The sequence below is a fragment of the Dipodomys merriami genome, unplaced genomic scaffold (assembly GCF_024711535.1).
Source record: "Dipodomys merriami isolate MVZ:Mamm:240054 unplaced genomic scaffold, mDipMer1.0.p SCAF_15, whole genome shotgun sequence".
Taxonomy (NCBI): Eukaryota; Metazoa; Chordata; class Mammalia; order Rodentia; family Heteromyidae; genus Dipodomys; species Dipodomys merriami.
Window position 1 is genome coordinate 33,556,270 of NW_027202826.1, and position 14,718 is coordinate 33,570,987.

At 39.2% G+C, this 14,718-nt stretch overlaps 1 protein-coding gene across 1 annotated transcript in view; it reads left to right on the top strand.

Moving 5' to 3' along the window:
- The window catches only part of Afg2a (AFG2 AAA ATPase homolog A), a 130,149-nt gene that overhangs the window by 87,246 nt on the left and 28,185 nt on the right, over positions 1–14,718 (top strand). The window contains exon 15 of the mRNA XM_070022556.1: positions 3,374–3,538. Within this exon, the coding sequence (XP_069878657.1) occupies positions 3,374–3,538 (165 nt within the window). The remainder of the gene's footprint in view (positions 1–3,373; positions 3,539–14,718) is intronic.

Here is a 14,718-nt window from a genome sequence, read left to right on the forward strand (position 1 = left end):
TTTTTTTTTTCTTTTTCCCCTTTTTTTTGGTCAGTAGTGGGGCCTGAACTCTGGGCCTGGACACTGTCCCTCAGCTCTTCAGCTCAAGGCTAGCACTCTACCACTTGAGCCACAGCATCACTTCTGGCTTTTTCTGCTTCTGTTGTGTTGAGGAATCAAACCCAGGGCCTCATGCATGCAAGGCAAGCACTCTACCACTGAGCCGCCTTCCCAGCCCAGTAGCAGAAATTTATGAACATGAATGAGGCCCTATTTTTCATCTCCAGCCCATAAATTTAAAGTTCATTTAAATAAATTAAAAATAAAAAATAAGATAAATTGCCTACATTGTGTAGCTCAGTGGTAGATTCAGATCCTGAGTCCCAGATAGATAGATAGATAGATAGATAGATAGATAGATAGATAGATAGATAGATAGATAGATAGAATAGACATTCTACATCTGAGACACCAAAGATTCCAGGTGAAATCCTTTGAATTGTTTACTGAATCCTGTGAGAATTTTTTTTATGTGTAATGATAACGTGTCTTTCTGATTGCCTTTATCTTCACACATGAAGATATTGAGGTATAGAAACTTGCCCAAGATCTGGAGTACATTCTCAAAGAAAGAGAAAGAACAAGAAGAAAAAGCAATTCAGACTGATTTTTTTAATTGTTCTAATGAAGAAGCTACAGTACAACTTTAGAGCTAGAAGGGTTCAAAGAATTCAGAAGCCTTGGCTTGAGTTGTCATATCAGGAATTTAACATCACAGAGCATCCCATCATTCAAAATACAGCCATCTACCCTAATATAACAGAGAAGTATTTTTAAAGACCTTTGAGATAGGGAGTGAACTTATTCAGGATTCTTCAGGAAGGAAGGCTGTGTCCTACTATTTTTTAAGTATAACTTTCACTGACAAGATCAGGCCAGAGAAAGCCTCTCTGGCTCCTGGCCCAGCCAGGCAAGGTTAGAATTACTGAAGAGTACTTACCATGCACTGCCCCAGGACAGCACCATGGAGAGACAAGCACAAGTGTGTGCCGGGTGCTGCAGTCACTAGCCTTTGCTGTTCTTTCAACTGTTACAAAGGAAATTTCAAAATAGCCTTGAATTTGAGTCTTTCTGAAAGGTGAAAGGATGACTTCAAGTTAAAAAAATAATAATGAAGTTATTCACAGCTGCCTCCCCAGCAGCGAACATGGGGCCTGGCTCTTAGATGCTTAGGGTTTTTTTTGTTGGTTGGCTGTTTTTTTGAAAGACTCAGTGTAGCCTTGTCTTTTTACCTTTGTCATATTTCAGAGGAGTAGTTTTTGTTTCTCCATTGATGAGTATCATTTAGTATTAGAATAAATAAAAAAAGATTCATTGAATATTCAGAAACCCAGATTTTTGGAAGTAAAACACAAATAAGCATTTTAGAGGTGAGGAAGGAACTTCCTCAAATCCAGGGATCATTGTGAAATATTTTGAAATTTTTTGCTCCAATAAGTTGGAAAATCTGTTGTTACACTTCTAGTAATAAAGTCTATGGTAGCTATTTATAGAATAAATTCCATATTTTTTGTTTTCTTTTACCTAGAAGTAAGTTTATTTTTCCCTCACTATTGAAGGTTATTTCTAGTGGGAATAGAATTCTTGGATGACATTTTTCTACTTTTAAACCCCTTAAAAATGATTTTCTAATGGCTCTGTTCTATATTGTTTTGACTTAAGAGTCATTGGTCACTCAGATCCTTGTTCTCTGTAGGGAGTCTGGCTGTTTTCAATTTTTTGGCAGTACTTGGGTTTGAACTCAGGAGCTCACATTTTCTAGGCAGGTGCTCAACCATTTTGAGTAATACCAGCCAGCCCTTTTATACTGTATTTATTTTACAAATTTGATCTTGTTTCCCCTGGTTTTGCCTGGGTCTGACCTTGCATCTTGATCCTCCCAATTGCTGCCTTCTGGGTAGGTGGGATGATCAGAATGAGCCACTTCACCTGCTTGGGATTTCCTGTACTTGGGTTTCAGCACTTTGACCATGAATCTAAGCATGGTTTTTATCCACCTGAAAATTCACTGAGATTCTTTTTTTTTTTTTTTTTTTTTTTTTTTGTCGGTCGTGGGGCCTGAACTCTGGGCCTGGGTGCTGTCAGCTGAAGGCTAGCACTCTACCACTTGAGCCACAGCACCACTTCCGGCTTTTTTCTTTTTGTTTATGTGGTGCTGAGAAATTGAACCCAGGGCCTCATGCATGCAAAGCAAGCACTCTACCACTGAGCCACCTTCTCAGCCCTTCACTGAGATTCTTAATTGTGTATATTTGTTTACCAATTCAGAAGGCTTTGGGGCCCTCGTTTGTAATCCATTTTCTTTTCCTTCTGGAATTTTAATTATACAAATCATAGTCTTTTCAATGTTATTCCACCAGAGTGATCTTTTGGATTTTGTTATTTTTTGTATGTTTTATTTTGTTTTCCAGTCCTGGGGCTTGAACTCAGGGCCTGGGAACTGTCCCTAAGCTTCTTTTGCTCAAGGCTAGTGCTCTACCACTTGAGCCACAGTGCCACTTCTGGCATCCTCAGATCTCAGCCTCCTGAATAGCTAGGATTACAGGCATGAGCCACCAGTGCCTGGCTACACATGTCTGTCTTACTTATGCTTTTTCCTAGTTCTGATTTTCCCAAATAAGTAAGCTGAAATATTAGCTGCAATAAATTATTAGGAACGTTCAGCTGACTAAATTCAGCTCTGGACATACTTCTTTGCTAATAGCTCACCTCATATATTAAAGGTTACTACAGAAAGTAACAAAAAATATTTTTTGATAAATATGAATTGTGTGTACATTTCCCTAAAACAGATAGTCACTTTCTACTCACCTTACATTGCTGAGTAACAGAAATTCTCCATGGAATATTCATTTCTATTTGCAGGAATATTCTAGACAGTGTTTGTGTCCTTGAACTAGATTCTAGACTCCAGCAGTTTGGGTGTTTTTTTTGTTTTGTTTTTGCTAGTCCTGGGGCATGAACTGTGGGCCTGGGTGCTGTCCTTTAGTTTCTTTCTTTCTTTTTTTGTTCCCTTACTTTCTTTTGCTCAAGGCTAGCTTTCTACCACTTGAGTTACAGTGCTACTTCCAGTGTTTTTTAAATAGATGATTTGAGATAAAAATCTATGGAGTTTCTGCCTGGGCTGGCTTCCAACTGTGATCCTTAGATCTCAGCCTCCTGAGTAGCTAGGATGATGAGGTGAGCCACAGGTACCTGTTTTATCTAGAAGATACTTGATTTATTAAGTGTACACAATAGTGGGTTAGGTTCTATCTATGATACTGAATGTCCCCCTCCTTGATACCTTTGATACGGAATGCCAGTTCTCAGCTTTGTTACTCTATCTGTCTAGGCTTTGATGCGGCCTGGAAGAATTGACACAATCATCTATGTGCCTCTACCAGATGGAGCAACAAGAAAGGAAATACTCACCTTGCAGTTTCGCTCAATGCCTATCAGTAATGAAGTGGACCTGGATGAACTTGTCCTCCAAACGGATAAATACTCAGGAGCAGAGGTAAGAGCACCACCCTCACAGTACTAAAAACATGCTTAGCATCCCCAAGGCTTGGGGCCCAGTCCTTAGTACCAGAAAAGCAAAACATAACCAAAAGCTAGCCTTAGCAGGATAGTTCATAAGACTCTTACGTCTAAATAACCACCAAAAAAGCCAAAAGTGGAACTGTATCTCAAGTGGCAGAGCACTAGCCTTGAGCCAAAAGCTCAGGGACAGCACCCAGGCCCAAGGACCAGCACCAAAACAAACAATAACAACAGCAAAGCTAGTAAAAGATCCATCTTCCTTAACTGTAAAGATGTATTCACAGCAAGAACTGCAAGGCTTCTAGGAATATACCATGCTTTATCTTATAGCAGATACACATTTTTTTTTCTCTACCTAGCAAATCTTTACTTCAAGTGTTTTTTTTTTTTTGCCTACAAAATAAAATTCCATTAAATAATCGCACAGCTTTTTGGAATACTTTTTTTTTTGTCGGTTGTGGGACTTGAACTCTGGGCTTGGGTGCTGTCCCTGCGCTCTTCAGCTCTACCACTTGGAGCCACAGTACCACTTCCGGTTTTCTAGCAGTTAATTGGAGACCAGGCTGACCAGGCTGGCTTTGAACCGTGATCCTCAGATCTCAGCCTCCTCAGTAGCTAGGATTACAGGCGTGAGCCACTGGCACCCGGCTCAGAATGTATTTCTTTGGCCGAACTTCCTACCTTCCTTCTCTCCCTCCTTCCCTTCCTCTTTTTCTCAGTGCTAGCACTCTAGCCACAGTGCCACTTCTGACTTTTTCTAAGTAGCTTATTGGAGATAAGAACTGCATGGAATTTCCTTCCCAGGATGGCTTTGAACCGTTATCCCCAGATCTTAGCCTCTTTCTCCACCACCATTTTTAATTTCTTTGTTTTGTTTAAATAGTTTGTGCAAGTATTAGAAGAACTGCTATTTCTTTTTTTTTCTTTTTTTAATTTTGAAAATGGAAGCCATGGCCTGGTGGCTCACTTCTGTAATCCTAGCTACTCAGTAGGCTGAACCTGCTGATCATAGTTTGAAGCCATCCTGGGCTGGAAAGTCTATGATACTCTTATCTCCAAGTAAGCACCCAAAAAAGCCAGAAGTAGAGCTATGGCTCAAATGCTCTGGTAGAGTGCTAGCCTTTAGCAGAAAAAACTCAGGCGTAGCACACAGACCCTGAGTTCAACCCCCAAAAAAGCCACACACACAGAAAAAAAGAAGTTGAAAATTGATAAATAGTTAAGTTGATAAAACTTAGCTTTAGGTAAACTGTAAGATCTGTTTTTCCTCTTTCTTTCCATCAGAATGAAAATGCTACTACAATATTTAAAAGCCAGGACTCATTTTCATATTTCTTTTTTTTTTTTTTTTTTTTTTTTGCCAGTCATGGGACCTGAGCTCTGGGCCTGGGCGCTGTCCCTCAGCTCTTCAGCTCAAGGCTAGCACTCTACCACTTGAGCCACAGCGCCACTTCTGGCTTTTTCTGCTTCTGTGGTGCTGAGGAATCGAACCCAGGTCCTCATGCATGCAAGGCAAGCACTCTACCACTGAGCCACCTTCCCAGCCCTCATTTTCATATTTCTTAATAGTAAAATGAAATACCAAAGTCCAGTTCCTTGTACAACTCACTACTTTATAAACTTTATAAGCGTATATAAACACACTACTTTATAAACTCTAATTTGTTTCCTTCCTAGACTTCAGGCTGTGTCCTTTAGTCAGAATACAAAAGCACTTAATAAACGGGGAGAAAAAGGAAAATAGAATTTCAAGTACACTTGAGAAAAATAGATTTCCAAATATTTTGTCATAGGAGGAGCTCCCCAATTAATTTTCAGTTTATTGCCTTCACAGGAAGTAGTATATTCTTCAAAAATAGATACAAATAATGTAAGAATAAGAATTTGGCCAGGTGAGCTGAGATGAGCACATTCCTGGCACTCAAATGGTTTTTTAGAAGCAAAATGTTGAAGTGTAATGAACATTTGTTTTTATTTTTAATTAAAAAGTTGCAAAAGATGATTAAGGTGGCAGTGATGTTACTTTTAATGACTGGGATTACAGGAAAGATACTTAGGAAAATATTTTCACTTCATTTAGTGATTTCATTTGTTCAATGAACATTGTTCTATAAAAGAGCCCACAGACACTCAGCATACTTGATACCCGAAGTCTCCATTTGCCTTCCCCAAGGAGGATATCCAAAGAAGAGAAGCAGTCTTGAAGCCCCAGATGTGTGGGAAAGGAAGTTCCTTGGCAGCCAAAAGGGGAAGAAGCCAAACGGGTCAGGCAGCATCTTTCAGCCCTTCTCTGCCTCCTGCCACTCATTCCCCTGTGGCCACCACCATCATTGTCTTTGGCTTCCAGTCATAAATGGAAAACCCCATTGCCAGTTAAAAAGTAGATGGGAATTCAGCTCAAGAGGAAATAAGTCTTTTTTTGGTTATGGCTATTGTTTTCTTTTGCTTTGATTTTTATTTTTAAGCTATTTCTAGCAGATTCCACTTTATTCATTTGTCTTTTATCAACTTACGCTAGTTACTTTTAGAAAACTTTTCTCTGACAGGAAGCATAACCATGACAAATGTGCATACATGAAAGGCATAACTGGGCTCATTCCTCTGTCTGCCCTATCCTTGGGAAGGGAGGTGATGATTAAAATACATAATTTCCTCTGCATAGGAATGTACTGACAGTTGAGTTTTTATTTGCATTTGGGTATTGTCTTCCTTTTAGTGATTATCTCATTAAGTGGAATTGGTAACGCACATGGTCCTCAGTTTAGGATGGTTTGACTTACAGTCTTTAACTTTCTGTCTGGTCAAGTTACAGATATTTAGTAGAAAACATAGTTTGGATTTTGATCTTTTCCCAGCCTGCAAGTAGCAACAAACTTCAGGTGGTCTCCCTTGAGGGGTTGAGCACTTGTGGAGCCACACACACCAATGGGAAACAACTGATATTCTCTGGTGTGCTGTGTTCTAAGCTTCTATCCTCAGTAGGCAAGAAATGTTAAGTACATCTCCAACTTCAGATATTCTCAGTTTAGGATGAGTTTACCCAGTAGTAACCCCATCAGAACTCAGGGGCATCTATATCTCCCCAGGAGCCTGGGAATTCACTATATATAAATAGATGGTTGATCAAAGTGTTTATATCAAAACTTGAACATTCACCTTCCAACCAAGGCAATCAAATGGATGAAGTGATTTGGTGTTATAGTTGAATAGCCTTTTTGTTTTTGTTTTTTTGGCCAGTCCTGGGACTTGAACCCCTCAGGGCCTGAGCACTGTCCCTAAGCTGCTTAACTTTTTCTTTTCTTTTTTTTTTGCCAGTCCTAGTGCTTGAACTTAGGGCCTGGACACTGTTCCTGAGCTTCTTTTAACTCAAGGCTAACACTCTACCACTTGAGCCATAGATAGCACCACTTTCAGTTTTTTCTGTTTATGCGGTACTGAAGAATTGAACCCAGGGCTTCATGAATGCTAGGCAAGTACTCTACCACTGAGCCACATTCCAAGCCATCCCTGAGCTTCTTTTGTTCAAGACTAGCACTCTACAACTTGAGCAACAGTGCCACTCTGGCCTTTTCTGTGTATGTGGTACTGAGGAATCAAACCCAGTACTTCATGCATGCTAGGCAAGCACTCAACCACTAAGCCACCTTCCCAGCCATTGAGTAGACTTTTAATAGCATCGTGGCTCCTTTTTTTTGTTTTCTTCCAAGATGGCCTACAAGTTATTTAACTTTTTTGAAACCTATTTTCTTTATTTCTAAAACCTTTTATGTGATAGAAATTGCTTTGAGGTTTAAAGGGGATAACAAATTTAAAAGCACCAAGAAACAAATTCTGACACATAAATAGCATTTCACAAAGGTGATTGCCTTTTACCCTTTCTGCTTAGCAGTTCAATATTTATTATGTCCGCCACTAAAATGTGTATTTTGTGTTCTAAGCCTTTTTGGGGTCTAATATTAAATAGCTAAGGTCTTCATGCCAGTTTGATGTTTTTTTAAAAAATCACCTTTTGGTGTGCCTCATTAATTCAAGAAGTGTTCTGTTCATCATGCTTGAGCTGTTATAGCTAATAAAAGGAAAGCCTTAAATTACTTTTCTGTCTTGCTAATTAACGTTCCTTTTGACATCTTTTTTCTCTCCCACACAGTGAAAACAGGAAGAGCAATTATAGCCACTTAGAATGTCTGTACTCTTCCTGCTTCTGAAGTCTCTTCTGACAGTATTCCCCAACTAAGAAATCAGAGCTATTGAATTAGAGTATGGGATGGACCACTATTCTGACCAGGTTACCTAACGATACATCTTACTTGCTTACCAGTAGGACAGTATGCTCTGGTGTTGTCTCAAGCTCTCCATTCACTGCCTTTAGAGAGATTGGCAGCCCTGTATCTGTCTTCTGCAGTGTGAAGCAGGGCACTATGGCCCTGCACAGCCAGCCGCCTGCAGACTGCCTGGAGCACTCTGTGCCCACCTGAGGAGAAACTGTCCTGTGAAAACATGCCTCTAAAGCCAATTAGCCTTCTATTTCTGTTGGAGATCATCTTTCTTTTTTGAGCCTTTATCCTAAAATTCTGCTTCTAACCCTCGAATTTCAAAATACTCTTTTCTTATACAACCTACTGAAATTACTACTTAATGTCATCCAACCACCTTGACCACCACACCCAAAAGCAACTGTTCCTTTTGAGCCCCTTTATACATGCTTCCAAGGTAGTTGTTTAGCTCCTAAGGTAGTGTTCTTTTCAACTACTTTAATAGGAGTCAGCCTCATCTCCTGAGAGATTCCCTAGGGCACTAGGATTTTGCACTTCTTGGAACCCAGCAGCATAGTTGATGTCTCTCAGACTTATATCCATGTGGGATAAGTAACAGTCTTTGTTGTAATAAGTAATGTTTCATGTCATTTTACTAGCCAAAATACTGGCTTTAATAATACTTTCAGCTAAGTGTCACTGGCTCAGACCTGTAATAATGTCTACTCAGGAGGCTGAGATCTAGGATCATAGTTTGAAGCCATCCCAGGCAGAAAAAGTCCATCTCCAAGAATACTCAGCAAAAAGCTGGGCTGGAGGCATGGCTCAAGTGGTAGAGTGAAAGCAAGCTAAGTTAGCACAAGGCCCTGAATTTTTTCCTTCCTCCTAAAAGACTTGATTATGATCAGTCGATGCTTCGGAGTCAATAGAAGAATCTCTGAAATAATTTTGTACAGGCCAAATTTCCCTTTAATGTATCTAAACCTTTATTAAAGATATCTTTTTATAGATAGGGACAGCAAACTAAACAGTTCTGGTTTTAATGTTTGTATGTGTATATGTATTTCTTTTAACAGTAATTGTGTTTACCTACCTCTTTAGGAACTTTGGGTTACTTACTTACCCCTTTATCCATCTATTTCATTTCCCTGTATCTAAAACTCGCAGGTTATAGAGAGGATGTATGGGCAGCTAAGTTCTGTAATAATGTGTTTAGGTGGTGTGATCTAGTGATCAGAAAGCAAGCAAGCTGATACTACAAGATGGTATTTAGGGGATAGATGATTTCCAGAGTAAATACGTGAACTGAGTTCTAATAGATATTGAGGAGTTCCCCAAAGCATTTTTCTGGTGGATAGGAAAGAAGAAATAGAGGAAAGAGAGTGGTATGGTCTGGAATGTAGGTTAAGTATGACTAGAAGAAAGAATCAGGGAAGTGGAGTTATGGCTCAAGTCGTAGAGTACTCGCCTTGAGCTGAAGAGCTGAGGGACAGCCCTCAAGCCCAGAGTTCAAGCCCCACAACCGACCAAAAAAAAAAAAGAAAAGAAAAAGGAAGAAAAAAAAAAGGAAGAATCAGGTAGAAAAAGTAGGGAATATGAAGCATGAAAAGGGTGAGATTTAAATATGAAGTTAATGTGGATGTCATCTCAACTATCTTTTTTCCTTTAGGCAAGGGAGAACCTTGAAAATAGTATTGAATGTTATTGTCAGATTTGTATTAAAAGATTGGTTGGCCTCTGTGTCTAAAGGTACAAGCATCTAGCTAACTAAGTATCTTTCAGCACATAAGAAAATGGTGCTCCTGCCTTGAACCTGGAAACAACTTCCCACTAGTACAAGGAGCTCATCAGCTAGAGCACAAGCCACATTCCTGCTCTTAACCCCCTCTTGGCTGGCACCATTGTGTAGATACAGCCTTCACATTCCCACAGGCTCTCTCATTTGGGTCTCAATTATGACTATTAAAGATGTCTTTTATGTGATATTAGCACCATAAACTTGCCATGAGGCAAGTGAATCGTCAGGGGGATTATATTCTTTTTTGGGGGGGGGGGTCCGGTTGTGGGGCCTGAACTCTAGGCCTGGGCGCTGTCCCTCAGCTCTTCAGCTCAAGGCTAGCGCTCTACCACTTGAGCCACAGCACCACTTCCGGAGTTTTTTTCTTTTTGCTTATGTGGTGCTGAGGAATCGAACCCAGGGCCTCTGGCATGTGAGGCAAGCGCTCTACTACTGAGCCACCTTCCCAGCCCCAGGGGGATTATATTCTGCAAGCAATATTATATAACATTTCTTTCAGTGGACACTCTTTGAGCAGAGACCTTATCACTGTAGCTCTATCTAGTGGCCAATAAATGTGAATAAAAGGGTCCCTCAGAGCAAAAATCAATACTAATAAGGGAATAGAAGTATTCTGATCTTTATGATCCTCTCATGTTAAAAACAATGTATGTATTCTACCTGTCATAAATTAATTGTACTAAGAATCCATTAGGATTAGACCTGCAAGGACAATGAACCTGGTCATGCTTATCTTACAGTGCTTCGAGATCCCTGGAATCTTGAGGACTTAGGGCTCTGAAGGCTTGCTTCTAAACCCCACAAGTCAGGGCTGGGAAGGTGGCTCAGTGGTAGAGTGCTTGCCTTGCATGCCTGAGGCCCTGGGTTCGATTCCTCAGCACCACATAAGCAAAAAAACCAGAAGTGGCTCTGTGGCTCAAGTGGTAGAGCGCTAGCCTTGAGCTGAAGAGCTGAGGGACAGCGCCCAGGCCCAGAGTTCAGACCCCATGACTGGACCCCCCCCCAAAAAAATCCACAAGTCCTAAGAACTCTTGACAGTGCATAGAACTTGGATTTTGCTAAAATTGTCCTTAAGAATTTGTGTGTGTGTGTTGGGGGGGGGTGTTGGTCATGGGGCATGAACTCTGGGCCTGGGCATTGTCCCTCAGCTCTTCAGCTCAAGGCTCACGCTCTACCACTTAAGCCACAGTGCCACTTACAATTTTCTGGTGATTAATTGGAGATAAGAGTCTCAGACTTTCCTGCCCTGGCTGGCTTTGAATTGAGTCTTCAGATCTTGGCCTCCTGAGTAGCTAGGATTACAGGCATGAGCCACCAACGCCCAGCCTCCTTAAGAAATTTTGACAATTTTTTCATTGAATGAAATGGACAATTTACCTGCTTAAAGATTCCAACACCTGGTGGTTTGTTTGATTTCTGTCCTGAGATCTTTGGTGGTTCTCCTTTTGAGCTTCCTTAACAATAGTTGCCTGTCAAGTTCAGTATCTGTCATTTGGGAGATATTTTGATAGAACTTTTTATAAAATGAAATAATGTAGTAGTGAGCTTTAAATTTCCTTAAACTTTGTTTGGAAAGTAAATGTATGTTACAGTTCATTATAACTTCTACTTAAATTGGCAAAGTGTATTAATTCAACTTACCTAAGGGCTATTTTAGATAGGATGTTTACACCAAAGCAGTCATTCACCAGAACACCTTGTGCTGGCATACCTGTTTTACTGACTCCTTGGCAGATATTTAAAACTTCTGTCAGCTTACAGGATGCATTAGTCAGAAAGGAAGTAGATGTTGAATGAAAAGCTGGTTAGCAACATATTTAATACAATATTTTAGGACCAAATATGGAAGCCCCTTTATAGGAAAGGTATGTTAGTTGGGACCTGTCCAATAATCTAGCCCCCAAGGCTGGTATCCAAGGTAAATCTCTATCTGTGGAGAATTACTTAAGCCCATGGTAATGATGATAGAACTTCTTGATATTCTGTTTGTTTACTTTCTTCCAAATTCTTTGTCTCTATTTTATTTGGCTTTTTAAAAAATTATTTTTTTTTTAATTTTCTTTTTTTTTATTGTGAAAATACCATACAGAGGGGTTACAATTACATGAGCAAGGTAATGAGTACATTTCTTATCGAGCATTGTTGTTGCCTCCTCCTATGTTTTCCCTTCCCATCTCCCCCTACCCTAAACCCCCCCCCATGCGCCAAAGTTGTAAAGTTCATTTTTCGACATAACGTCTTGTACATCTCATTGTTGCAATGGGTCCACCTGTATCCCTATTTAAACAATTTATTTTTTCCCTCCCCCTCCCCTAATTATACCAACATCAAATACAGTGAAAGCAGGGGTTATACCATGGGGGAGGGATATACAAAGCAACAAAAAAATCACCTTATAAATATGTTAAAAACAATCGCATGAAAGAAAAAAAACATTTGAGTCCTTATCTTCAGGTTCATTTCGCCTAACATCAACTTATCGGACCGTTTCTGCTTGTCTCAGACATATACTAGTTATTACAAATAAGGGAAACCATGGGACCTATGTTTCTTTGGGCCTGGCTTACTTCACTTAATATAATTTTTTCCAAATCTTTCCATTTCCTAACAAATGGAGCAATGTCGTTCTTTCTAATGGAGGCATAGTATTCCATTGTGTATATATACCACATTTTCTTGATCCATTCATCTACTGAGGGGCATCTGGGTTGGTTCCATATGTTAGCTATGGTAAATAATGCTGCAATAAACATAGTTGTGCTGGTAGCTTGAGTATGGTCTTGTTTGTGATCATTAGGGTAAATGCCCAAAAGTGGGATTGCTGGGTCATAGGGGATCTCTACGTGGAGTCTTTTGAGGAACCTCCATACTACTTTCCAAAGTGGTTGAACAAGTTTACATTCCCACCAACAATGCAGTAAGGTTCCCTTCTGTCCACATCCCCTTCAGCATCTGTTGTTATGAGAGTTCTTGATTATAACCATTCTAACTGGGGTGAGGTGGTATCTCAATATGGTTTTGATTTGCATTTCTTTTATGGCTAGGGAGGTTGAGCATTTCTTCATGTGTCTATTGGCCATCCTTTCCTCTTCAGAGAAGTTTCTCTTTAAGTCTTTAGCCCTTTATTTATTGGGCAGTTGTTCCTTTGAGGATTTGTTGTTGGGGATTTAATTTTTTGAATTCCAGGTATATTTTAGATATGAGGTCCTTGTCCGTTGTATGGCTAGTGAAGATCTTCTCCCAATCCGTGGGCTTTCTATTTATCTTGCTAGCTATATCTTTTGCCATGCAGAAGCTTTGCAATTTCATACAATCCCATTTGTCCAACCTTTTTGATTTGTTGTGTTTCTGGGTCTCTATTAAGAAAATTTCAGCCTGATTCCATCCTGTAATGTTTTCAGAGTGTCTGCGTTGACTCCGAGGTCTTTGATCCATTTGGAGTTGATTCTGGTGCAGGATGATATATAAGGATCTAACTTTAGTTTTCTACAAGTGATTAACCCATTTTGCCAGCACTATTTACTGAAGAGGCTGTCTTTGTTCTATTTTTTTTTAGCTCCCTTATCGGAGATTAGATGGCTTTGTCTCTGTTTTTTCAAGCTAATTTCTCCAAAATTCTTGTATAAGCCATTTTTAATTATGCTTCTCCACCTTCAGAATTATAACAAAAATTGGCAGGCAAAGTTATCAACTCAAGGAGAACATATTATTTTTAGTGATATGCAAAATATGTTATTAATGTTAACATAGATTTTAGTAGAGTCACATATTTTTGTTTCATTGTCTGAGGTGATGGGAAGCTGATTTCTAATCCAGATAAAAAAAGCTCGCCACCAATATTTGTGACAACTGTCTCTTAACATTTTTTACTACATGAAATAAATTCTTGACCTAGAACAATTTCCTACCTGTGTCCATTTTCCTCATCATAAATCAATATGAATTTTCTCTACTTCAGAGTCTTGCTCAGGTTAGAGAAGATTAGATGACGAGCACACTGTTGTGCTTGTCTTAGTAAACACTCAAAAAGTGTTCAAGATGATCAGCAAATCCATAACTTACCTAATTTTTTTTACCTAGTTTTCAGTTTTAATTCTTTAAATTAAAATTATATTTTATAGCTACATGTAGCATTTATTTCAACTGGCTTATCTCTATAAGCACCTGTAATGACTATTCTTAGTTTTTCATTATTAAAAATACATATTTTCCTTCTTAAATATGTAAACATTTGTTTAAAAACTTGTCTATGTCCTTATTTTAGCATATTTTTTAGCTAAAGCATTCCATACAGCCTAATTGTATTTTCTCTTTATATAAGTCTCATTAATGTAAAAATACTAAATCTAGCAACTTTGGAAACTTAAGGGTCTCTGATTCTACTAGAAAAAAATTGTTTAGGAAATTAATATTACTGATTACAGTAATATTTGTTTCAGGTCAGGATTGAGTTCTCATGTTAAAATAAGGCACAGAATTGTAATGCTGAGGACAATAGTACTACATGTATATCATCCCATGTAGAATGCTCACAGTAGACATATTCTTATTTTCATCCCCAAATGACGATAATTCTGTGTTTTAAAAAATACTGTTCTATTAAAATGTTACTAAGTAGCCGGGCGCCGGTGGCTCACATCTGTAATCCTAGCTACTGAGGAGGCTGAGATCTTAGGATCGCGGTTCCAAGCCAGCCTGGGCAGAAATATCCGTGAGACTCTTATCTCCAATAAGCCACTAGAAAACTGGAAGTGGTGCTGTGGCTCAAGCGGTAGAGCGCTCGCCTTGAGATGAAGAGCGCAGGGACAGCACCCAAGCCCAGAGTTCAAGCCCCGCGACCGACAAAATAAAATAAAATGTTACTAAAACTATTAAATGATTGTTGAGGGTTGTGATGCAATGGTTAAATTGTCCTCAAATATGTTCTCTACTAAATATTAGGAATTTAAAAACAGATTTTAATCTTACCTTAAACTAGAAGAAAAGTAGATGTGAGCAATTTATATTTGAAAATATATTTACATTCTTTGTAAAAATTCCCTCTGTCCCTCAACTCTCTTCCTTTCCTCCCTTCCTTTGACACTGGGGTTTGAGCTGTGCCTT